Source organism: Sebastes fasciatus, chromosome 18 (genome assembly GCF_043250625.1).
Source record: "Sebastes fasciatus isolate fSebFas1 chromosome 18, fSebFas1.pri, whole genome shotgun sequence".
NCBI classification, from domain to species: Eukaryota; Metazoa; Chordata; class Actinopteri; order Perciformes; family Sebastidae; genus Sebastes; species Sebastes fasciatus.
The window spans coordinates 2,340,157-2,366,443 of NC_133812.1; the positions used below are offsets into that span (position 1 = coordinate 2,340,157).

At 40.4% G+C, this 26,287-nt stretch overlaps 1 protein-coding gene across 2 annotated transcripts; it reads right to left on the minus strand.

Annotated features, from left to right (window-relative positions):
* Positions 1 to 1,881: 1,881 nt before the first annotated feature.
* On the minus strand, positions 1,882 to 25,617 carry ankef1a (ankyrin repeat and EF-hand domain containing 1a). 2 transcript variants are annotated; one of them, XM_074615826.1, is made up of 11 exons: positions 25,445 to 25,617; positions 22,950 to 23,151; positions 22,076 to 22,237; positions 16,253 to 16,452; positions 15,997 to 16,146; positions 15,129 to 15,252; positions 13,501 to 14,329; positions 11,375 to 11,601; positions 10,979 to 11,133; positions 3,831 to 3,986; positions 1,882 to 2,306 (listed from the first exon to the last, which is right to left on the minus strand). In XM_074615826.1, the coding sequence occupies exons 2-11, from the start codon at positions 23,137 to 23,139 to the stop codon at positions 2,163 to 2,165; spliced, it is 2,337 nt and encodes a 778-aa protein (XP_074471927.1). In that variant the 5' UTR covers positions 23,140 to 23,151; positions 25,445 to 25,617; the 3' UTR covers positions 1,882 to 2,162. The 2 variants fall into 2 exon arrangements, with proteins under 2 accessions (XP_074471927.1, XP_074471926.1); XM_074615825.1 differs by having other exon boundaries at positions 1,883 to 2,306; positions 22,950 to 23,155; positions 25,445 to 25,616.
* Between the last annotated feature and the right edge of the window lie 670 nt (positions 25,618 to 26,287).

Here is a 26,287-nt window from a genome sequence, read left to right on the forward strand (position 1 = left end):
TCTAACGAACCTCAAAGCCGTTACCCCCCCTCCCGCCCCCCTCCATCCGTATATTTGATTATATAACTGCGTCCCCATGGACCTTGAGGACACTGCGATCTAATTTTATCTGGCGATGGTGGTGGCGATGATGGGAGGATGCATCAATGCGACATTTAACACAGAAAAGCACGTCTATTTTTCTCCTCCTGATATGGATGCTGAAAATTAAAATATGACACTGTTCGTCTCCAATCAGCCTCATGTAATCAGTTCACATTAGGCAAAGATGGAGAATTTAGGTAAAACCATCACTATCTTCCCATCATCCTCTTTTTTCATTAATATGTGAAATGCAGATTCCTGTTTCAAAGGTTTAAGGCTAACATCAGAACAGTAAATACACACACGGCTGCCATTTTGATGTCTTTCTGTGCTAGGAACACAAGAGCTCCCTCCAAGTTTTCTGTTCTCCCAGCTCAATAAACAACCAACCCCCTTGCAATGCTAAATTTGCCAAACAGTGCCGTACGCTGGCTTCAATGTGGAACTGCAACTGGCTGGAGAGTTCTTTTTCTGCTGGCAGCTTAATATTTTGCAGTAGTGAAATCCAATACAAAAGCATTACGGAGGGCAAAGTGATGGCTAAACTTAAGGTGTATCTGGCTGCGTGGTAGGTAAGTGTTAACAATGTGTCTCTTTTGTGTGACTGCAGTACAATAACGAAGGAAATTAACAGACAAACAAACAATAAAAGGAAAGAAAGAAAGAAAGAAAGAGCGTATGCATTGTATGAGCCACCAGCCTGTCTCCTCTCTCCTCAGCGGCCTCCTCCTGCCACTTCTACCAGGCTCTCTCACTGCAGCTCTAGCCACTGCAGAGCCAGGGGGGGATTTTAACCTAACTTCCTAGCTGCAGTATGTACTTACAGTAGAGCTCTGCCCCTGTACTCTGCTCCCACTTTGAATACAATCACAGCCTTGTAACAATAAAACTGTTCCTCTTTGGATGCGTAATACGATATCCATCTAGCTGGGCCTACTAACTGCTTGGATTATTTGACTAATAATGGGCACACACCACGTGAAAATCAAGCTGATTTTAGGCCTGGTTCCTCCCCCCCACCCCCTCCTCACGACAATCGCCAGCCCAGCCCTGATTTTTTGATGGTTATAAAGATGATCTTTCCAGATATTCCTGTGGTGTGAGGCATGTTAAGAGTGTTTCTTACATCCCCCGATCGGCTCGGAAGTCCATCCTGGCCGCACAAATTTTAAATTGCAAATATTAAACACCCCGAGGACAGCCGATGAGGCAGTGACGTGAGAAAGAACTATAGACAATTGACTGTTTAGGGACCCCAGTATGCAGAAATGTTCAAACACACCATTTTAAAATAGGAGAAAAAAACACATTTATACTGCATGCAAAAAAACTGCATGTGATTATCATAAAGTGGGCATGTCTGTGAAGGGGAGACTCGTGGGTACACATAATATCTTGAGGTCAGAAGTCAAGGGACCCCTTTGAAAATGGCCATGCCAGTTTTTCCTCACCAAAATTTTGCGTAACTTCGTAGTGTTATTTAGCGTTTTTTGAACCTTCTGTATCCTTTAACTTTCAGGGTCAAGGGATTTTAGTCAGCAAAATGGCTCTCAGCTTGAACCAAGTTGAGAGTACAGTAGAAACCAATTCTGTATTTATGTAAAACACTTTGACATCTTCCAGTGTATTGACAAATATATATCTGTCCGATTTTTGTATTGTTTGACAATTGCCAAGAGATGCAAACAGTCCCTGCTGCGCATTGTGGATATACTGTACAGTACTAGATGGTGTGTACCTAAGAAATATCTTTATTTTTAGGTGAATAATCACATTCATATCGTTTGCATGACTTTGTCATTTGATTATTAATAAATTCTACCCATGAAATTCTACATGTCCTGTCCTTCTAACAATTCCTGCCTATGTATTGACATTGTTCTGATACTCAAGAGGTTTGGTAACATGATGTCTAACTCTGTTGATTAAAGCAGTTGTAATGAAAATAGATTCATCCAAAGTAAATCCAGTGTCTATAATTGTCACAGGTGTTCAGACAGCTCAGGTAACAAACTATGATTCCAAAAATGTCTGAGTGTCTCTTGCTGCCTAACCTCCTTCCGGGTCTAGTCTGTGGTTTACGCCGGCTCCAGCGTTTTCCTCTGGATGTTCTGGCTGAAAGGCATCATGAAGTCGTCAAAGTCCACCTCGAGGGATAAGAGCTCCTTCCGTCTCTCTATCTTTGACATCAGCTGGCTGGTGGTGGGCGGCTTCCCCCACACCTGAGACGGACAAGTCGTAAAAAAAAAAGACAGCTGTGTGTAATTACGCAATAAGTTGGGTACGGTACTGAACTGATGGTGCGCTGGTAGGAACGCTGGAGACGCTGCTTTTCTTACACAGGTTTAGTGAGGAGGTAGACTGCTCAAACTGAGAAAATGTACATGTACAAATTAGGGCTGTCAAAGTTAACGCGATAATAACACATTAACACAAATTAGTTGTAACGCCACTAATTTCTTTAACACAGTGACGCAACTTGCGATTTTTAGCTTGTAGCGGGCTCAGTTTTAAAGCTAGAGTGAAGATACTGGTATCATATGAAACAAGAAAACCACCTCCCCAACAGTGTGGGCGAGACGGGCCGGTGGTGCGCCCGCGCGCTAGCCCGCACTTTCATTGCGCCACAGGGTTTTGCTTGCACCCTCTGACTCGCGCATGCGTTAGACTCCTTGATCATCTCATTAGACATCGCCGCAGACCCCTGCTGCCTTTTACGCAGGCCGAGCCCTGCCCTGGGGGCATGACGCGGTTGGGGCGCACTAAGGACAGTCCACCCCCGGTCGACAGTCGCACCGGGAGGCCCGTTCCTCCCCGGCAGGGAGAGAGGGCGCAGCGAGCTCTTTGGCCTCGGCCCCGGGAAGCACCTTCGCCCCGAGCCTTTCCAAGCCGACCTAGAGCCGGTCGCGGCACACCGCCTCGTATGCGGGACTCCCCAGCCTGCCGTGTGTCGCTCACACCCTCCAGCTGGCTGTTAACGAGGGTCTTTTGGCACAGAGAAGTACTCGTATCGGTACTCGGTATCGGCGAGTACCCAAATGTAAGTACTTGTACTCGGTCTGAAAAAAAGTGGTATCGGTGCATCCCTATATTTATTATTGTAAATCAATTAACAACACAAAACAATGACAGATATTGTCCAGAAACCCTCACAGGTACTGCATTTAGCATAAAACAATATGCTCCAATCGTAACATGGCAAACTGCAGCCCAACAGGCAACAACAGCTGTCAGTGTGTCAGTGTGCTGACTTGACTATGACTTGCTTCAAACTGCTTGTGATTATCCTAAAGTGTCTGTAAAGGGGAGACTCGTGGGTACCCATAGAACCCATTTACATTCACATTCTGGAGGTCAGAGGTCAAGGGACCCCTTTGAAAATGTCCATGACCGTTTTTTCCTCACCAAAATTTAGCGTAACTTTGTAGCGTTATTTAGCCTCCTTACCGACAAGATAGTATGGCATGGTTGGTTACCAATGGATTCGTTTTCTAGTTTCATATGATGCCAGTATCTTCACAACCTTCAAGTCTACAACCAATGAAGAAATTTGTGGCGTTAAAACGAATTTGCGTTAACTCGTTATTATCACATTAACTTTGACAGCCCTAGTCAAAATGTAATTCACAGACATTTATGAGATATTTGTAATGGCACATTCAGACAGGAAGTAATAACATCTGTTTAGCAAGCATAGATGTTAGAGTACAATGAGGCAACGGACAGTAAATGGTGATGAGCCCTACCGTTTTTGGCACAAAGGTGATATCCACAGTGTTGGTTTTCCCCGTAGTGATCCTGGTGTTTTGCAGGATGACGCTCTTGGAATCCTTCTGAGGAGGAGTCTTCCCTGCTGTTGCAGTCGATGTCTCTGCGCGCACCGCACCCTCTGCAGCGAAGTCCTGTATGGGACACCAAGATTTTCAGATTTGCCTCATTTTAATCCAAGAACTGTGTGCAGTTACTGCAAAGCAAAGGTCTTCAGGTCAGTCAGAGGGGGTCATAGTGGTGGAAAATTACGTCACGGCAACCTTTACTATCAAAAGAGCCATTTTAGGAAAAAAAACAAATTTAAATCTGTCTGGAGCCCCAAAACATTTGAGCAATGTGAAGGTAACACAGTTTATAGTCTAAGTATATAGTATATAAGTCTAATGCAGTGAGGGCCAAAGAGACAATGTACTACGGAGTATTAGGGCCACACTGAGGGAAAAAACATCTGAGATTTACAGAATAAAGTCATAATATTACAAGAAAAAAGTCGTAATATTAAGAGAATAATATCATAACTTTACGAGAAAAAAGAAAATAACACGTAAAATGACTACTTTATAATAGTTTGACTTTATTCTCGAAATCTACGACTTTTTTTCCCACTCAATGGCCCTAACACTCCGTCGTACAGTTGTACCATAGACCTACACCAATAATAAATAAAACTGAAAATGTTAACAAAAGACAGTTATTCATTTCCATTTTTAAAAATCCACAGGGAGCCACTGGAGAGGAGCTAAAGAGACGCAGTTTGCTGACCCTTGTGTTAGATGCATCCAGACAACCAGAGACATCAAGAACAATACACACATTTAGGTCACAAAATTTAAGTGTAAGATTTGCCCGTTTGAGAATTAAAACAATAACCTTCCTGATTTTTCAACAAATCCTAATAGAGGTAAAGGATAGGGAGGGGGAGGGGAGGTCCAAGCAGAAATAGCACTTGTTACACAGAGGACCAGTGAAATGAAAAACGCTTGGAGGATAGTGATAAAGATGAATATTGATCAGCTGGGCAAAACATTAAAGGGATAGTGTTTTGAAGTGGGGTTGTATGAGGTACTTATCCATAGTCGGTGTGTTACCTACAGTAGATGACGGTCGGCACGCCCCCAGTTTGGAGAAACAGGCAGGAGAACCGACACCGGAGCAAAGCAATGTACAGCTGTGGACGGGGGACGGCGGAAAAACTTATCTTATACACCTAAAAGAAAGACTCACCTAAAAAAATCAACATCAGTTTAACTATAGTGCACTATATTTAGAATATTTTCACCGCTTTACCTTGCCGGGAGACAGCTATACAGTCTGTGTTTCCGATGGGGAACTGAAGCCGTTATCTATGCTCTCGCCAAAGCAACCAGACTCCATTGAAAAAAACAGCAATTTTACCTCACAGAACACGGGAGTTGCTGGTCTAGCTAATCTCTGGCTTTGCCACTAACTATGGATACGGACCTCATACAAACCCACTTCAAAACACCCAAATTATCCCTTATTTCAAACATTTGTGTCTTGTCTGTAGAGATATGTCCAAAGTAGGAATGTCAATAATTAACCATTTAACAGTTTACCAACATTAAGCATTTTAACCGATTAACGCTATCGGTTAAAACGGTTAAAAGAAATGTTAATAATTAACTCAAAAGCAGCCACTCAAAAGTGGCTGCTCGTCACTTTAAGGAGAAAAGCTGGTCCACCTTAACAGCCCACCTTAAGAGGTGGAGCCGGAGTTGCAGGATACAGGAAGTTGGCTCCGGTCTCTGGCTCGCTAAAGTGGAGCGGAGGAGTTGTAGTTTCATAGCATTTATTCACCGACAAATAAACTGTCCACACACTGCTACACCTACGATCACAGCTAGAACGCCACCAACAACCTCACACTCACCGCCAACACACACACACGGTCTGTTGGACACTCGCTAAAGTTACTCAGACTACGTGTGCGGTGGCGAGCACGAAGCCTCCGGTAATGCTAGAGCTGCTAACGTAGCACAAACACACACACAGTTTGTTGGTCACTCGCTAAAGTTATGCCGGGCAGACAAAGTATCGTTACGCCGGGCAGACACACAGCTGACAACCTGCTAAACTAAACTAAATATGTGGTGGAGACTTTTACTGTGAAAGTGGCTGCATGTCCGCGACACTACACGCAGCATCGTAGCTGCTAAGTTAACGCTCCCGGACGGTGAACTGGAGACTCCCATCAACCAATATCTGTTGTGCTCCTGCAGCTGGTACACCGCTGCATGCGAGGCACAAATCTTGTCGGTTAACGTTTAATCGCTTAACGAGGGTCGGTTATCGGTTAACAACATTTTTCTAAATTAGTATCCCTAGTCCAGAGCAAATTATTCTACAAATAAACAGATAAAACAACAGATTTTTTGTTTTACTTTGGACAGATACAATTTGGTTAGGATCCCTCTCCTTCCCTCTCTAAAATAAGTAACTACAAATGTAAAATGTAAACCCTTAACACATACACACGCACAAACACACAGAAATGCAAGCTGCTAAAATCTGCAGTTGTGGCAATAGTTATTGCTTTTCTTGCCTGTAGACAGCACACATTCAGATGCTTCTGCATGTCTCATCTGCCATTTTCAGCCTGCTGCTGGTGTGACTCTCTTGCCTGTAGGTGGTGCAGGTTGGACTAGCACAGAAGGTCCTGTGCCTCTGCAGTAGAATGATATTATCTGGGCCACGTTTACACGTTACATCAATGACACTGACACCGTGTCCTTGTTTCCTTGTTTTCATCTTCTTTTAAAGTTTTTAGTTTCAAACACTCTTGGAACCACACAGTTCTACTTACAGTAGGACATATTGCACAGGTGTTTTTTTTTCTATTTCTATGGCAGACCACTGAACTGATTTCTTAATCAAATATGATGGAGCCTGGAGGTCAGTCCGAGAAACGCAGGTTCAATTTTCAGTCAAAATCAATCAGTTGGCAACTCCGGGTCTGAGAAGTGAAGCCAAAGTGCCTTAATCTTGCATTCTTTCTAACAGCCAGCAGGGGGCGACTCCTCTGGTTGCTAAAAGAAGTCTGATTGTATAGAAGTCTATGAGAAAATGAGCCTACTTCTATCTTGATTTATTACCTCAGTAAACATTGTAAACATGAGTTTATGGTCTCAATCTCTAGTTTCAAGTCTTCTTCAATACAGCATGATGTTCATTTAGTAAATGATGGTCCCATTTAGAGTCAGATAGACCATAAAGCAGGGGATGCTTTAGGACAGGGCTACCTTGTGATTGACAGGTCTGGGAGTTGTGTGTGTTTTCAGTTCATGAAAGTTAACTCTAACATTTGTGGTCGCCTAAAAATGTCTTATTCAGCGTTCGGTCATCCTGTCTCCTGTCAATGCTGGTTGCAAAAAAACAAGATGGTGACGGCCAAAATGTCGAACTTAAAGGTCACCTATTATGCAAAATGCACTTTTCCATGTCTTTTAAACATCAATATCTGTCCCCAGTGTGTCTACAGGCCACCATAGTATCATAAAAGACCATCCTCTCTCTTTTTCTCCTCCTCCGTTTGTCCGGAAATGGGTGCAGAAAAAAAAATCGCTTTTTTCCTTGTATTCTGACGTCATTAGAGAATGCAAGCCACGTGAGGGTTTCCTGGTCGAACCAGAGAGAACCTTCAGTAGCTGACCCCGCCCCACAGCGCGTCACTGTCTCTCCTCCTCAACCTAACTTGAGCAAAGTAGCTCCTACAGTTAGTCTGCAAGAACCAGCAGAACAGGCTTCATGTACTCCCATCATCTAAATATAACATGTTCTTTCACAAAGGCTTTATGTAATTACACTGTTTAAACAGATGATATTTATATATTATATATATTTGATGTCATGCATGTAGCAGAATACAGGTAGTAAATAGTGACTTGTAAGCAACACAACATATTTCTGTTTCACAGTCAAACTTTATTTGAGTTGACAGATGACAATATTAATTATTCACAGCATTTGTAATCATCCCACCTGCAGTTATGTTAACATGGTACAGGAGAAAGTCTTCAGCTCTGGTAAACTATGGTAAGCTAAGCTCCGGTGGTCTGTAGTCATGGTAACACAGAGATAGCTACTACTGTAAATAATATACCATTACTCTGATCTTCCATACATTTATCTTTTAGCAGAAATAATGAACTGACTACTGTTTCACATCTTCTATTTTCCACCCTGATGGTCACTGTGTTTACACACCGTGTCATAGCGGTAGCATGTAGCTAACCCGTTAGCATGTAGCTATATGCTAACGGGTTAGCTCTATATCTCCATGTAAACAGAGCCATCTGCTCTCAGCTGTCTGCTCTCAGCTGTCTGCTCTCCTCTGGGATGATTCTGTCGGTCATTTCTCACAGATGGATCTGTAAAGACAGACGTAAAACAGAGTGTATGTTTACGGTTTACAGAGTTGATGCATGAGGTAAACACTGAGCTAACTAACAGAGATATAAATAGTATTATTTACCTGAGAGAAACCGTCAGGAAAACCTGGAATCTGGACCGCAGATGTTCATCATGTGTCGCCGATTTCTGATCAGATTCCTCCGGTAACGTGCGCTGGGTGAAGTTTCTGGTTTATAAACTTTAAAGTGGTTTATAAACTTTATTCTAGCTGCTATCTCTCCACTCGTCTCTCTCTCTCTCTCTAGAGAGAGAGAGAGAGAGAGAGAGCTTCTCCGGGAGGGAGGGGGAGGGTGACGCTGTTGTTGAGGACGTTTGATTGACAGAAAACGCTGACCAATCAGAGCAGAGTGGGAGGAGACAGAGGCTACAGACACAGAAATCAGCACTTTTGGAAATGGGCTGAAACAGAGGTTATAGAGACATGCTGGAATGCATGATCTGATTGTTTTTTTGAAAAAAAAACTTCAGAGACATGGTTTGGAGGTGTCTGAGACCTATAATAACTAGTTTAAATGGAGTATAATATGTGACCTTTAAGGTTTCAAAACGGCAGTCCACAAAACAACAGGTGACGTCACGGTAGCCATTAAATAATTGATAAAATGTGAGTGACAGCCCCCTCATTTACATAATGAGGCAGATATGCAAAAAGAAATGTATAAAGAAAAGAATACCAAAATAAATAAGTTTGGGGAAATAAATAAGGGGTGAAATGCAAAGGGAAAATCATGCATAAATAAATACATTTTAAAATAAATATAAAATAAATAAAAAATAAATAAATACATTTAAAAAATTTTAAAAATAAATGAATAAATAAATACAAGGGAAATTAAACAAGAGTAAATAAATAAGGGAATTAATACAAAATAAATGAATAAAGATGTAAAATATAAGAGAAATATCAATTTACTAACTGTATGTCACATTTTATCAATTAATTAATGGCTACATTTATTTTTAATATTATTTTTGCTACATTTAATGGCGTATTTATGTATTTAGCGAGTCATTTATTTATTTATTCATTTATTTTAGATTTTGGCAGGTTCCGTCCTCCATATATAACAGCTGGATAAAATGACAGGAATTATGGTCATATTTTACATTTGTGTCTGTCTCGTTTACAGGATCCTATTTTCACCAACTAAGAATATTTTAAACTTACATATGATCGTACAGTAGAAGTGATAAGTATCACAGGTTCAAAGCCAAAGTTTTACATTGCAATGGAAAGTACGTACTTTGACTCCAGGGTGCATGCATTATTTACAGTGATTGGGTTGCTCATAAGACACAGTGGATGGAAGTTGAATAGGCTTATCAGTTCCTTATAGTGGTGAGCGAATTTCTGCAATTCCGTCAACAATTGTCTCATTTATTGCAGACCAGTGCAGGAGCAGAAACAGGATATTGCTCCTGTGCTTTCCTCAGTTATGATAATAAATGCTCAGTGGCAGCTCCATATTGTACCTGTGTGCAATTTATTCTGTGTGATGGACTTTTTCTTGCCTCCCAGAATTGCTGCTTGCAGCTATAATTGAACTATGAATATTCCTGATGTATGTGTGCTACCGCACCTCCTGCTACTTTAAGAGTCCTAATGACAAAATCAATACAGTTTTGTCAGATTTAAGCCTGATTATAGGAAATGCAAATTGAAGCGCTGGCATGTTCTTGTTGTAACACAACACATCTGGTCTAATTTGCTTACAAGTTGCTGCTTTACAGTAATCAGATTTGGTTACAGGCTTAGGTTTCTCATGCTGAGGGAAGAAGCTGAAGTACACTGAGGAAAACGAGGGTGGGGGATTAACTCCAGTCAAATGTTGCTTACGTTTTACTTTGACACAATTTAAGGTGTTCAGACAGCAAGCGTCTGCTGCTGTGTCTAAAGTAGGGCTGTCAAAGTTGTCAATTGCAGATTTATTTTATGGCCACTAATTTCTTTAACGCATTAACGCAACTTGCGATTTTTAGGTTGTAGCGAGCTCAGTTTTAAAGTTAGAGTGAAGATACTCACATCATATGAAACCTCAGAGAAAACTCATGTCATACTAGCTTGTCGTGAAGGAGGTTAAATAACGCTCCAAACTAACACTAAATTTTGATGAGGAAAAACTGTCATGGCCATTTTCAAAGAGGTCCCTTGACCTCTGACCTCCAGATGTGTGAATGTAAATGGGTTCTATGGGTACCCACGAGTCTCCCCTTTACAGACATGCCCACTTAATGATAATCACATGCAGTTTGGGGCAAGTCATAGTCAAGTCAGCACACTGACACACTGACAGCTGTTGTTGCCTGTTGGGCTGCAGTTTGACATGTTATGATTTGAGCATATTGTTTTATGCTAAATGCAGTACCTGTGAGGGTTTCTGGACAATATCTGTCATTGTTTTGTGTTGTTCATTGATTTACAATAATAAATATATACATACGTTTGCATAAAGCAGCATATTTGCCCACTCCCATGTTGATAAGAGTATTAAATACTTGACAAACCTCACTTTAAGTTACATTTTGAACAGATAAAAAAATGTGCAATTCATTTAGCAATTAATCACGATTAACTATTTGAATCGATTGACGGCCCTAACACATACACAAAACAGGAAAGGTTTGAAGCCACAAGATTTTAATATGTTTGTAGCGGGCTGGTAAAAAGGTTTTAACGGAGTTACTTGGGTACCTTTGCTTTAGCAGGTTTAGCCTTTTGAGCTTTGCCCCCCTTTCCCTTTCCCTTCGCCGTCTCCTTTGGTTTAGGAAGAGAATCCATCTTGTCTTTGACCAAGTCAATTATCCTGGAGTCCGCAAAAGCTCTGGCGATGTCGAGGCAGTTTTGTTCTGAAGGAAAGAAAATATGCTCAATGAAATATCAGTTACAAGTCACAGTGTTATCATGTATTCATTTAAATCTAGTGGCTCCTATTTCCTTTGTTCTTCCTCAACATTTTATTAAATCCAATTCGGTTATGTGTTTATATTAATATGTTAGTATACATTGAAACCTACTCCAAATGAAATGTATTTAAATATTAGTATTTTAAATGAACTTATAGGATTTATTTTAGATGTACAGTCAAACCTTTCTTGTTCTCTGCAGTGACACTGGCGCCCGCCTTGATGAGGAAGTCCACGCAGGAGGGTCGAGAGCTCTCGATGGCCCTCATGAGGGGCGTGCCTCCACTGAGGGCCCGGGCATCGACGGTGGCCCCGGCCTCCACCAGAAGTTCAACAATTTCCACTTGGCCAGCGTGAGCCGCATGGTGGAGGGGCGTCCAGAAGAACTGGTCACAGACATTCACATCTGCCCTGTTAGGATTGGAACAGCTGTGTTATCACGGTGTGTTTAAATAGTCCCTGAACAGGGCAGGTCCCAGGACATCTGGGACCTGTAGTATTAAACCACATTTACTGATACCACCACGGGTGTCGCCAAATCAACATACGGTTGAACTCTTAAAGGGCAGGTCCATCTGTGTTCTCAAAAAGCAGCGACATTGGCTTCCAAAGTAAGCTGATTAATAAGGTTGTGAATAATGTGAACGCTAGCACTAGCTGAGTCAAAGTTAGCGTTGCTAAGTTTGGAAATAACTGAAAGGGTTAGTTCGGATTTTTTGAAGTGGGGTTGTACGTATACTCCCGCGTTCTGCAAGGTAAAAAGACTGTTTTGAGAATTAAGTCTGGTCTGGTCTTGAAGACCGCGATATAACGGCTTCAGTTACTGTCGGATAGGGCTGTCTGACGGCGAGGTAAAGCGTCTGTGAACGGGAGCAACAGAAAAACTTATTTTAGCCACCTTAAAAAAAATCCACATCAGTTAAAGTGTACAATATATTTTGAATATTTTTACCGCTTTACCTCGCCATCAGACAGCCCTTTTCGTTGGTCTCACTAAAGGTTACAAGAATATGGACATGAATTTCATAACACAAAGTCACATTGTATACCGGTTTAAATGTCTATCCGATCAAATTCACAGACATTGCGGCCCCCTCTGACACAAAATGATTATTTGCCAATCAGCCGACAACTAAACAAGTTGCGCTGCTTTCAGATTTCATGACATCAACGACGCAGTAACATCAGGAGATGTTAGCAGACCAGCAAGCGTACACCAGATTTGACAATGACCTCAGAAAATAGCCAAGCCAATAAAAAGCAAAAAAGATACTATTTTAATGAGGAATCGGTGATGACAAATGTGTGTGTCTCATTTGCGGTGCGAGCGTGTCAGTTGGTAAAAGATGTAAAGTCGAGCGCCACTTCACCAAAGTCCACTGCAACTTTTCACGGGACTTTCCGGCTGGTAGCAGTCTACGAACCGAGGTGCTGAAAACAACGCTTAAAAGACAACAGTCTCTGTTTATCAAACTGACGAAGAAAACCAACGCTGCAACAGAAGCTTCGTTTAGTGGCGCACATCCTAACAAAACAAAAAGCCCTTCACCTACGGCGGGATTGTAATAGAAGCGATGACTGCAATGGCTGCAATGTTATTAAAGGACCATTAAAGTCAGAAATGATGTCTGCTACTGGCGATGTACAACTTGCCTAGCGCTATGTGTAGCTCTCGGCCACTTTCATTTTGTCAAATTAGCTCTCAGAGGAGAAAAGGTTGGAGAGCCCTGTACTAGACCAACATTCGAATGTTCGGATTTGAATACATAAGGAACATCATGTTTTCGGCCTCTTTCGACCTCTTTCGCATTGTCACTTCGTTTTCACATTGTCATTTGATGCATTGTTACTATTAAAACATTGATTACAGCTGCTTTAAATTCACATTGTTGATCATCCGTTTCACTTAATTGTACTAAATAATCTTCACAAATAAAACTAAAAAGCAGGTCCGTCTTGTTAAAGTGGTTTCCAAAGTCTAAAACCATAAAGAAGACATGGTGTTATTTATTTGTATTTATTGATATGTATTTATTATCATTACTATGTATTAATTTTAATCATAAAAAAATAATAAATATAATCATTTTTTGTTTTATGAATTTTTATTTATCTATTTATTCACATTTTTTATTTTAATACTTTTTTTCCTCTCTTTTGTTTTTTAATCATTTTTTTTTCAATTTACAGTTACTATCTGTTATATGTACATATTATTTTATTTGTTGTGATTTAGGTTGTTGTTGACTTTTTTCTTAAGGAAACAATAAAAAGCATGATTAATAAAAAAGAAGACATGATGTTTCTCACCCCCGACCGAGGAGATACTGAGCCACCTCGTAGTTGCCACTGGAGCAGGCCACCATCAGCGGGGTCTTGTAAAACTGATCTCGAACATCCACGGGAACCCCTTGATTGAGAGCAAGGTCCAGAGACTCCAGGTCTCCACTTTTCACACAGTAGTTGATATTGACGTAGACCTTCTCTGGCTTTTCTATGTACCATGCTGAGTCGTTCATTATGGGATGTTCTGGCGGGTGGTCGCGGTCGAATCGATGGATGTCCGAGCGGTTGCAGTACGTGTCGATCATGAAGTGGGGTGGGCCTCCGTCCGGTCGCCGGGGCATCTGCTCCGGTGGGAGGGTGCAAATGGGCATGGGGATGACTAATTTCCCCTTTTTCTTCTTCTTTCCTCCTTTTCCTCCCTTTTCTCCCTTTTTCTTTTTAGGCATATACGAGGAGAGGAGGAATGGCTTCTTGATGTACTTGACACCTTTGATGAAATCATTAATATTGATGAACCCCTCTTTTCTCTTGTCGTGGGCTGAGATGACCATTTGGAGCTGGTCGAGCTCAACTGGAGCTTTTAGTTCTTCTAACACTGAAACAAACATCTCGGCGGTAACTCTGTCTGATGTTTTCTCAAAGGCTTGCCGTAATTCGGTCTCATGCTCGTGGGACCAGTCGTGGAGGGTCAGGCTCCAGAGATCTGTCATGAGGCCGACGTCGCTGGATTTGTTGCCTTTGCCCTGTTGCCGCTCTGCTTTCCTCAGCTCCTTGACTGCCGCTTTGTGACCGGCGTCTTTGGCGATCTGACGTGGCAGCAAACCTTCCTGGTTCTTCAGTTTGGGGTTACAACCTGAACATAAATCACAGCTTTAGGAAGAAATATAAACACATGGTAGAATTACGTAATTGAATTTGGGACCGTGTTTGCCGCTGCATATTCTATGACTTTCTTTTTTTATATATATAGATCTATATATATAGATCTATATATAGATCTATATATATATATTCATATATATATTAGTATTTGACCAAGAAGAAGATTTGATTTCCTGGCTATACATGTATCCCAACAGAGATATATGCTTACAACATATAATTACTAGGGCTGTCAATCAATTAAAATATTTAATCGTGATTAATTGCATGATTGTCCATGATTAATCGCAATTAATCGCACATTTTTTATCTGTTCAAAATGTACCTTATCTTTTATTGGAAATCAATTAATAACACAAAATACAGATATTGTCCAGAAACCCTCACAGGTGCACATGTACATGCTGCATTTAGCATAAAAAAACATGCTCAAATCATAACATGGCAAACTCAAGCCCAACAGCTGTCAGTGTGTCAGTGTGCTGACTTGACATGGTTGGTACCGATGGGTTCATCAGGTTTTTGTAGTTAATATGATACCAGTGTCTTCACTCTAGCTTTAAAACTGAGCCCGCTACAACCTCTGAGATATCAATTGCATTAATGCACTAAAGAAATTAGTGGCATTAAAAAGCATTATTATCACGTTAACTTTGACAGCCCTAATAACTACAAAAATAGAGAGCCTGTCTTGAACCTGTGACGGCATTAGGCACGCAGATGAAATTCAACGCATTAACATCATGAAGTGTTAGACTCTCTCACAGCACCTCTCTGTGCCAGGAACTTGCAGCAGTTAGTGTTGCCCGTGGCAGCAGCGTAGTGTAGGGGTGTGCAGTCGTCTAGGTTGATCACGCCCATGTCTGCACAGTACGCAGACAGCACCTTAATCAACTGGAAGGCACAAAACACCACAGAGCAACACATCAACAACAGAATCCTAAATCTAAAATCCTATTGTTACCGATAGTAATTTGAGGAAGGGCAAAGGTTAGAGTTCGAAATTTAGAAAACTTGGAAGAAAAACATCTAATGTAGGGAGACAAAAACAGCTCTTCCACTTTCATTCAATATATTATTACTTTAATATATATTTGAGTTATCTTTTTAATAGTAGAAACTAGACATTGGGTGAGCAGCAGTGGTGGATTGTAATGAAGTACATTTACTACATTTTGAGGTCCTTGTAATTTACTTGAATATTTCCATTTTATGCTACTTGATACTTCTACTCCATTACATTTTAGAGACAAATATTTTACTTTTTACTCCACTACATATATTTGATAACTTTAGTTACTTTGCATATTTAAATTATTAATACAAACTATATATATCAACTTATAAAGTATGAGGTATTGTATTATAGGTTAAGCTACTTTTACTCTTGGTACTTTAAGTATATTTTGATGTTAATACTTTTGTACTTTTACTTAAGTAAGATTTTGAATGCAGGACTTTTACTCGTAACAGAGTATTTTTACACTTTAGTATTGTTACTTTTAATCATGTAAAATATCTGATATTGAATGCATGACTTTTACTCGTAACAGAGTATTTTTACACTTTAGTATTGTTACTTTTTCTCATGTAAAATATCTAGATACTTCTTCCACCACTGGTGAGCAGATACTACACCTCAAAAAAGCTCCCCATGGCGGCATAGTGTACTGCGGAGAGGCGTCTTCGATCCAGAGCGTTGGGATTTCCCCCTCTCTTGAGAATGGCACTGACGAGCTGCAGGGAGCCTGCCTTGGCTGCCTCCATCAACGCCGTGACGCCGGTTTCCTGATGAGAGAGAGAGCAGAGAGAGCAGAGGAGTCAGTTTTAAGTTAAACAAACAGTATGGAGAAAATCTCAGCTGTGAATATTTAGTCCCCATCCAATTTCATACCTGATTTGTTGCATTGGGGTCGGCCCCTCCACCCATCATGAGGAGACACATGGGGGTGCACTGCTGGGCTTTTTCACACATAAACTGGAAGACATGAGTCCCCTGAGCTGACACGTTGTTGACGTCTGCCTGGCACTTCAGTGCTACCTGCACGCAGCGGGTGTGGCGCTTGGTGGGGTAGATACAGTGGAACAGCAAACCTAAAGTGAGAGGAGGTAAGGGGTACAAAAGTTCATTTAAAGAAAAAAGTGGGAGATGTATCTGATGAGTTGCATCTCAAGAAAAAATCTTAATATCAACCTTATCAAAATAACTTGAGGCAGGGGTTTCCTTGTAGCTGAATAACCATATAACCACAACATCTCAGTTCCAATTCTGACCTTAGTTGGTGGCATACCTCTCTGTCACTTTCATTGTTTCCTGTCTGTTGCAACCATAAACTGTCCAATAAAGACAAAAATGACACGAACAAAATCTGAACTAAAAATGATTTTTTAAAAAGTGACAATTTTAACAATATTGGTCAGATCAGGGCGGTCCATGTAATATGGAGGAAGGAACCTGCCATAATAAAAATAAATAAATAAATTACTCAATAAATAAATTAATATGCCATTAAAAGTGGCAAAAATATCAAAAATAAATGTAATCATTAAGTAATTGATTAAATGTGACATTTGTTTTAATTTGCTTTTTTATTCCTTTACCTGCATTGTATTATTTCCCTTATTTATTTACTCTTCTGTTTAATTTCCACTTTAATTATGTATTTATTTGTATGACTTTTTTAATTTATTTATTTATTTTTGCATTTATTTTTACTTATGTATTTATTTCGCATTTATTTTTAATTTATTTATTTTTACATTATTTTTAATATATATTTTATATTTATTTTTAAAAGTATGTATTTATTTATGTGTTAAAGCATTTATTTGTGAATGATTTTCCCTGAGCATTTCATCCCTTATTTATTATGGAAGACATTTATAGATTTCTGTATTGAGTATGTACAATGGAGAACTAGCTTATTAGCTTATAGGCGTTAGCTAGTAAACGCACCATGGTTTTAATTTCATCCATAAATCTATGTGTGTTTGGGCCTGTACACGCAGGTGCACGGCCTAACTGGTACGTCAGCCACTATACTGAGGGAGGGGCAGCTGCTGCTCTTTCCCCACCCAGCCCGCCTTTATAACACTGAGGATAATACAGGCACATGTGTGACTATGACACTCAGCCTACTGGGGGAAAGGCTTGGCTGTGAGTGTTGCGACTGGGCCGAACCAGTCTTTGGGGAGTGCAGGACGATATCAGGTGACTCAGCATGTTTCACAGGAGAGGATCACCATTAGAGGTTGATCTGTAATTAGATGTACCCACACGGTCTGACACACACATGCACACACACGCACTGCGCACAATCGTGCACACACATACACATGTAACATATATTTTACAAAAGCATGTATTCATGCACACAAGCACACACACAAATACTTTTGTTCCTCCCTCTCTCGTTCCACTGGTAGTAATTGATGCCCCGGACACACTGTAATTTGGGTCATTATCACAATTGGTTTAAAAAGGTCCTGAAGTAGAACTTTGGCTCGCTGATTGGAGTTGTCCGGGATACCGCCTCCTCCTCATCAATATCTAAACAGAAGCACCATGCATTTTCATGAGTTGTAAGACAAGGCAAGGCGTTCACAACGTGCCCGCTGGTCAAACTTGAGATGGATAACACCTCTATTTGAGAAATCGACACTTCAAGCTCAAATGATAATACATTAGTGGATGGGGAAGCTGTTCCATTACCTCACATGATTGAAAACCATGTCATTTATTGACAATATAACTAATTTTTTTGCGCATTATATAAGAGTTTTATTTACAGATTATAAATGTTTATTTCTTGCTCGAGAATTGAAAATATAAATGAACTTAATAAGCTAATGAGCTTTGTTAATCAGACCTAAGGGGTCGGTTCTCTCTCAGTTTGAGGGTTATAGCAGTTTCAAATCTTGTGTTTTGATATTTAGAGTTAGGGTAATGCTCTCTTTTATATTTGGATCATTGATTATGCCTTTAAGGTGAATTAACAGAAACAGATATAGAGATGGCCAGGAATAATAATGCTTTATTACACGGCGTTGTTGAATACTCGATTCTGATTGGTTAATCACAGGCGTTCTGCGTTCTGTTATTTCTTTATGTATAGCAGACCGCTGCTATGTATAACAGACCGTTGCTATGTATAGCAGACCGCTGCTATGTATAACAGACCGTTGTTATGTATAGCAGACCGCTGCTATGTATAACAGACCGTTGTTATGTATTACAGACCGCTGCTATGTATAACAGACCGTTGTTATGTATTACAGACCGTTGCTATGTATAGCCGACCGTTGCTATGTATAGCAAACCGTTGCTATGTATAGCAGACCATTGCTATGTATAGCAGACCGTTGCTATGTATAGCAGACCGTTGTCAGACTCTGGCAGACCTTTTTGTGTGAAATGATTGATTTCTTCAGTAAGTAGCCGTGTAATAAGCGGGATAATGTACAGCTAGCGGGTCATTGTTGTGAAAGAATCCCCTTCAGGGCAATGAGAGATGACATCGTCCCCGTCGGGCTTTTCTTTCACAACAGTGACCGGTTCGCTGTACATTATCCCTAACTTTATGCACACCACATTATCCTATTATACAAATAGATGCAACTAATGGTTATCTATATAATAAATTAAGTAATTATTAAGTAATTAAGTGCCACAAACAGCCCAAGGTCATATCTTCAAATTGCATATATTATCTGACGGTCTAAAAACTCACAAACATCCACTTGAAGGTGGATTTGAAATATAAGAATCTACAGGCAGCAAATGTTTGTATTTTACCTGATAAATTACTTAAATGGACATTTGATTATTAGTAATGTCATCAATTAATATTCTGCCAATTATTGAATTATTAAACGTGTCTTCACACTTGGTCCCTTTCAGCCCTCCAAACGACCTCAGAGTGATGAGTCAGCATTTTTGAGCATATGTTAACACTCCAAAAGGACTCAGACCCCTCTGAAACAACCCGAACTCAGACCTCCTCGGGAGGCGGTCTGAGTTCGGTTCGATTCAAGTCCGCATTGCGGTTCGCTTAATCTGTGCATTGTGACACAAATGGCTCCAGGTTCACTTTGCCTTCTGCCGTTGTATTTTATCCCTCTAGAGTTGCCGTAGACAGATCACACGCGCTTGTACATGCTCGGAAAAACAACACGGAACCATGGTAGCTTACGCTGCTTTATTTTCTCATTCATTCAGTCCGTAATAAAGCGCGTATCAAAGCGCATTAATTAACGGGGGTTCATGTCAAAATTTTAAGATATTATTTTGTTATTCAGGACTGTCTAAAGTTACAGCTTTTATGGTCAGTCATTTCTTTGAACAGCGGTTTTTGCCCTCACATTCAAATCTATCACAGCATCAAGCATCAGCATCAGCTCAGAATAAAACCTTTGCTTGTCCTTCTTTTGCGACATTCATTTTTATAACACTGTGACTGAAACAGCTGTCAATTAGAGCAGTTCCACTAAAATGTTTATTACACATAATGTATAATCTCAGTTTATATACTAAAAGTCAGTATGAAGCTTAGACCCGTAGGATCAGTGAATAAGGATCTCTATCACTCCTGATGTGTTTGGTTGCACTGATGGAACATAATAATATTGTAGATTATCTGTTCATATTTCAGCAGGATGGTGGTGCAGCTGCAGAATGAGTTTTTTTTTTTTTTAAATAAGCTGTGTATAGGGAATGTGTTTTAACAGCATTTCAGTCACTGTTTAAATTTACTACATTTGTTAAAGTAGCTGAAATAAAATCATTAAAAAAATTAAATAAGTTAATAAAGTTAAATTCAAACCTCAACTTCTTTAACAATAGTGTGAACAGAAAGAGGACTGAGGCCCCATTAGAGCTGAAGTGGACCAGAAACAGATCTGCGTCCTCTTTCAAATGAACCAACAATGTGAACACAAACAGAACTGAGTCTCTTTTCTGTTGGTCCCCTTTTTGGTCCACTTTAAGAGGACCAATTCAGTTAGTTTAAAAAGGACTATATGTGAAAACACCCTTAGTAACCTTTTCAGCCTTAGTGCATAATTCCATTTCCTCTAAGGTTGCGTCCAAAATTCCATAACATAACATAACATGCTATTTAGTACGCTAAAACAGGATGTGAGATTTTTTAGTATGTCCAAAACCTTAGTATGAAACCAATAATACGCGAATTACATACTATTTCTGTTAAATATTACAGTATGCAACACTGGACACTATGGCAGAAAAAAAACACACAATGCAATGCGGTAGTGACGACAACGTTCATAACAGACGTTGACGTAAATGGACTTGGACTTATATAGCGCTTTTCTAGTCTTCCGACCACTCAAAGCGCTTTACACTACATGTCAGTATTCACCCATTCACACACACATTCATACACTGATGGCAGAGGTTACTAAGGTGCCAACTTTGCCCATCAGGATTTAATCTAAATACTCATTCACACACCGATGGCTATGCCTCCGGGAGCAATTTAGGGTTAAGTGTCTTGCTCAAGGACACATCGACATGTGACCCGGAGCAGCCGGGGATCGAACCACCGACCTTCCGATTGGTGGACAACCTGCTCTACCCTCTGAGCCACAGCCGCCGACGTACAGCTCTGTAACACCAATAACACCTCAATTCTCTTCAAGCATTAACGCAACTTGTGATTTTTAGGTTGTAGCGGGCTCAGTTTCAAAGCTAGAGTGAAGCTAGCATCATCCGGTATCATATGAATCTAAGAAACCTGATGAATCCATCGGTACCAACCATGTCATACTAGCTTGTCATGAAGGAGGCTAAATAACGCTCCAAACTTACACTAAATTTGGTGAGGAAAAACTGTCATGTTCATTTTCAAAGTGGTCCCTTGACCTCTGACCTCCAGATATGTGAATGTAAATGGGTTCTATGTGTACCCACGAGTCTCCCCTTTACAGACATGCCCACTTTATGATAATCACATGCAGTTTGGGGCAAGTCATAGTCAAGTCAGCACACTGACACACTGACAGCTGTTGTTGCCTGTTGGGCTGCAGTTTGCCATGTTATGATTTGAGCATATTTGTTATGCTAAATGCAGTACCTGTGAAGGTTTTAAATACTTGACAAGTCTCCCTTTAAGGTGCATTTTGAACAGATAAAAATGAATGAAAACGAATTTTGGTCACATGAGGTTGGCACGGGTTACCATGGTTACACGTCTCCAAACAGCAAGAAGGCTCTCAGGAAGTGACGACGTAAATTACTGCTCAGTGTGTCCGAAAAGATACATACTACTGTTTAGTCACACAAAAGTATGCTGAAAGACAGTACACATATTGGGTATGTAGTGCATAGTGTTGTTCCCCTGGATATTTTTAAAGCATTTACTTTTTGGTATTTTCCTGTAACTGTTTCTATATCACCATGATATTGGTGATGTTTTAGCCAATAAACTTTCTTTAACTCACATAAATGTCCCTTATAGTTTCTCCCTGCTTGCTGCTCAGTTGTCACTGACCTGTGGTTGTCTGTCAATTCTGTGCAGATTTTTTTATCGTCAACTCTCTCTCTCGCAATGTAAAGATTTCAGTCACCATAAAACTACTTAATTTAAATCAAATCGAATATATATGTATTACTCTGCTCTCCCCAAAACTTTCATTTTTCCAGAACCCACCATCTGCACATGCAAAATGGCGAATGGCAATGCCTGCTACTGCTCACCTTTTCCCTCAGTGTCTTGGAGCCTCAGATCAGCATGGCTCTGGGCCAGCAGTGCCACTGTGGCATCGTTGCCCAGCTCAGCGGCTAACATGACCGGGGTGCGGCCCTTCTTGTCCTGGATGTCGGGGTTTGCTCCTTGGGAGAGAAGGAAGCTGACCAAGTCTGTAAGGAGTCCACGGGAGTAGACAAACAGTCAGGACAATGAAGTGACTTTGAAACAATATGAACTGCTTGATTTCTCTCACAAACAATTTGGACAGTTACGCTTGTGTACATGAACTCTTGTAATTCCTTGACATCACTACCGTACGGCAAAAAGGCCTTGAATGAAGACTAAGATTTAATCTAGAAATTCTAGGGCTGTGAAAGTTCATGAGATAATAGCGCGTTAACGTAAATTAATTAACGCCAGGAATTTCTTTAATGCATTAACGCAACTTGCAAATTTTAGGTTGTAGCGGGCTCCATTTTAAAGCTAGAGTGAAGATACTGATATATGAAACTAGAAACCTAATGAATCCATAGGTATCAACCATGTCATACGGCATATGATTTGAGCATATTTTTTATGCTAAATGCATAGAAAAAAATATATAAAAAATGTGTGATTAATTTGTGACAATCATGCGATTAATCGTGATTAAATATTTTAATCGATTGCCAGCCCCAATAAATTCAATAAAATCCAAGAAACAAGTCGTTTTAAAATGAGGGATTTTGGAAGTAAATCAAATTACATTACAGTAAACTGGATATTCTCAGCATTCAAGTCATGTAAACTTACTGACTGTCTAAAGCCAGCAGGCCAGTGGAGCCCCATGTTGTCTTAAATACAACATGTATAATCTGACGGAGTAAAGAAGAGGACCATCACCCTGATTGTTGGCTGAAACTGCCACGTGAAGCACCCCCGTGCCGTCTTGTGGCTCAGTGAGATTGATGAGGTTATCCACCCCAAGTTTCACCATCTTCTCTATCTGCACCATATCCCCTTCATGGACGCACTGCAGCAGGCGGTAGATCTGACGGACCTGCAGGTGGCCCTCTGCTACTGCACCACTCATTGTGGGATCAGACTGGCTAGTTGAAAAGAAAAGATAAGGAGATATGACTTCCTGACAAACATGCACGCATACATGCTAATGACCAAATCAATAAATACAGATCCCTTCTATTTCAAAACTATCCAGTTAATTAAACAGTTTCTGTTAAACAGAACAAGAATATTATGAATTTCTAGCTAATAATATTATCATCATAACAAAATACTATCTACTAGCCCTTCGCTCAGCTCCTTATTTTCTGTACTTGTATATTCCTTTTATGTTATTCCAAGGGTGGAAGTGTGGCATTTTTAAAGTCAGTAATTTTATTCATATAGGTTTTTAACATAAGTATTGTACAATTGAAATCACTCAATATTGTCAAATCATCACAGAGCACATGCTTTTAGTTATGTCACAAAAAGCAGCAGTGGGTAGAATTGGAGCAAATATGATTAAAAAAAACTATAAAAAAAAAAAATATATATCCTGACAGTAGTGCATGAGACAGGTAATCTGAATAAAATCGTGTGTCTCTGTGTCCTCCGGTATCCTCCGGTGTCCTCCAGTGCTCCTAACGGCATCTACAAGATTTCACAGACCGGAGGAAAACAACCAATCAGAGCAGCTGTCCATCACTCACAAACTCCGATCAAACTGTCCTGTTTAGCTGTAAAATAACATAGTTTGTGACCCGGCCGCCATGTTGAGATCAGTTGAGGAAATACAAAGCAGTGCCCACCAGCCGGAGCAAACTTTTCTCATTTTACAGCTAAACAGTATACTACAAGATGATTCTGAAAATATTTGAGGAGAGAAATAGGCTACACATATTGATACAGAATATTGATTCATATTTGATCAGCGCCGCCTAGTTTGACCGTTTGATCGGAGTTTGCCAGTGATTGACAGCTGCCTCCCTTGAATGAACAGCCAATAGGAACGCTCTCTCTCTGAAATGACCTGTGATTGGTCAAAATCTCCCATCACAGGCTAGATGTTCTAAAGCCTGAAAACAGAGCCATGAGGAGGAGCAGAAGTCTAGTTATCTCTCAGAACACTTGAATTACAATATGCTGAAAGGTTATTATGGAATTTTTGCCTAATGATGCCAAAAACATTCTGCCTACTGCCACTTTAACAACCGTCTGTGGAGCCATTACAGAGAGCAGTCAGTGCAGCAAACCTGCTTTGCTTTTTGTTTGGAGCACTGTATTCTATCTTTTTCACGTTTTTTCACCTTAAACAAGTTTGACCTCAACATCACATTCAGTGACTTTTCCTTTCTAAACGTCAGTACAGCACATTTTATGTAAGCTAGTTTATTTACTCTTAAAGTTACTTTTACTCCAGTATAGCAGTAGCTATATCATTCTCAATCTACTTAACGCTAACTAACTAACTCGCTAGCTCGGCTGTTAAGTGTCAGTCTAACTTGCGTACACTGTGACTCGGTACTTTGTCAATGCTACTGACTAGTGATGGGAATTTCGGCTATTTTTAGTGAGCCAGATCATTTGGCTCAGCTCACCAAGTAGAGCCGGCTCTTTCGGCTCCCAAACGGCTCTTCGTTTTACCACTTCTGCCTTTTATAATTCAGTCAAATTTAGCGCAATTTAGACCTATGATTAGTATGTGTGCAAATATATCACTTCAATTATTCAATATAATTATAATAAACCTTATAATTTCCCAAATACCATAATTTTACATGCTGCTTCGTTTCCGACTGTCACTCATCTTGTCTGCTATTTGTGCACCGCACTCCTCTCTCTTTCTCTCCTCCTCTCCCTCCTGCTCTGTACCTGTAGACAGTCAGCGCGCTGCCCCTCCCTGATTGATGGTATGATCCTTGTCTGTCATTACCTGATTGGTCGCACGGACGTCATTAACACAACATTCAGTCACAGTCAGTGCGTGGAGTGCCCGTGGCGCAGAGAAGATCATCCTATCATTCTGCTTTGAATTAATTAAAGAAAAAGAAAAAAACGGCTCTCGGACGGGAGCCGGCTCTTATCGTTCACTTAAAAGAGCCGGCTCAAAGAGCCGACTCGTTCGTGACCAACACATCACTACTACTTTGGACCCTTTACTGAGTGTTACACTTCCATTAAAAACAACAACAATTATCCCGAATGAGCCCATGTACGGTGAATAAAACATTTGGCGGCATAAACAGTGAATTAAAAGCTATTGTAGACGGATAAACCTTCATTCATCATCACACCACCTGCTACAGGTAAACTACCGGCTGCTGGAGGTAAACTACCGGTAGCTTGGCACGCGCTGCGTGTCCTTGTCTGGCACCGTGGCACGCGCTTCTTACCGTGCTGGAAAACTTTTAAAGTCCTCTCCACTTCGTCGTTCAAACACCAGCAGGACTGGACAGCGAGGAGAGTCACACTAAGGTCGAGTTTCTCTCCACAGAGTCCTCACTTCATTTTAAAGCACAACCTTTCACTTTGTTGCCGGAGAAAAGAAACACTCGGCTCCATGACAACGGCAAATCACTCAGCTCCATGGCAACGGCAAAGCCCGGGAAGGACGCTCTGTTTTTTGGTTGGTGTCTGATGCTGCTTTCAAGTGCTGGTGATGAGCTCGGTAATACGATGCTTGTGGCTCCACATACGACTACAGCGAGGAAACATGTAGCCTACATTAGGCCTAGTGTAAAGCATATTATTTATATTTTGTATCTGAATGAACTAAACAACAAAACAAGTACAGTGAATACAATTAACATTATGGAAATACCTACTTACAGTAACACCAGCCACACACTTTCTTTCTCATTTCAGCAACATCTGAGAATTCCCACTTGCAATTGTTTACCGTTCAGGTGTTTGATCCCATCTTGATGATGATATGTAGCGAAACATTTTATTGAATGCAAAGAAAATGACATGTTCTAATAAATCCTATGAAACCCAATATACGATTATTCACAGAATAAGACCACATGTAACCCCAGCTATTCGATCTAAATATGACCCTATATTCTTTCTATTATGTCTAAAATGTAGCTGTGGCACATATAATCATGCACCTTATGTGGTCATGTCCTAAAATTGAAATGTTTTGTCAGTCCAGAGCGAGATTTAGAAATTGTTTGGGATAGATATACCTCTAAATCCACATAATTTCCCTTACAAAAAAGAAGTTTATTCAA

Bases quoted from the DNA above. Each gene is read 5' to 3' on its own strand.
- ankef1a (XM_074615826.1), bottom strand. From the start codon at position 23,139: ATGAGTGGTGCAGTAGCAGAGGGCCACCTGCAGGTCCGTCAGATCTAC. The intron at 16,453-22,075 runs GTGAGCAGTAGC...CTCTCACTTTAG, and splicing joins CCAAGACACTGAGGGAAAAG to GTTTGCTGTTCCACTGTATC. The intron at 11,134-11,374 runs GTTTGACTGTAC...TCTTTCCTTCAG, and splicing joins CACTGCAGAGAACAAGAAAG to AACAAAACTGCCTCGACATC.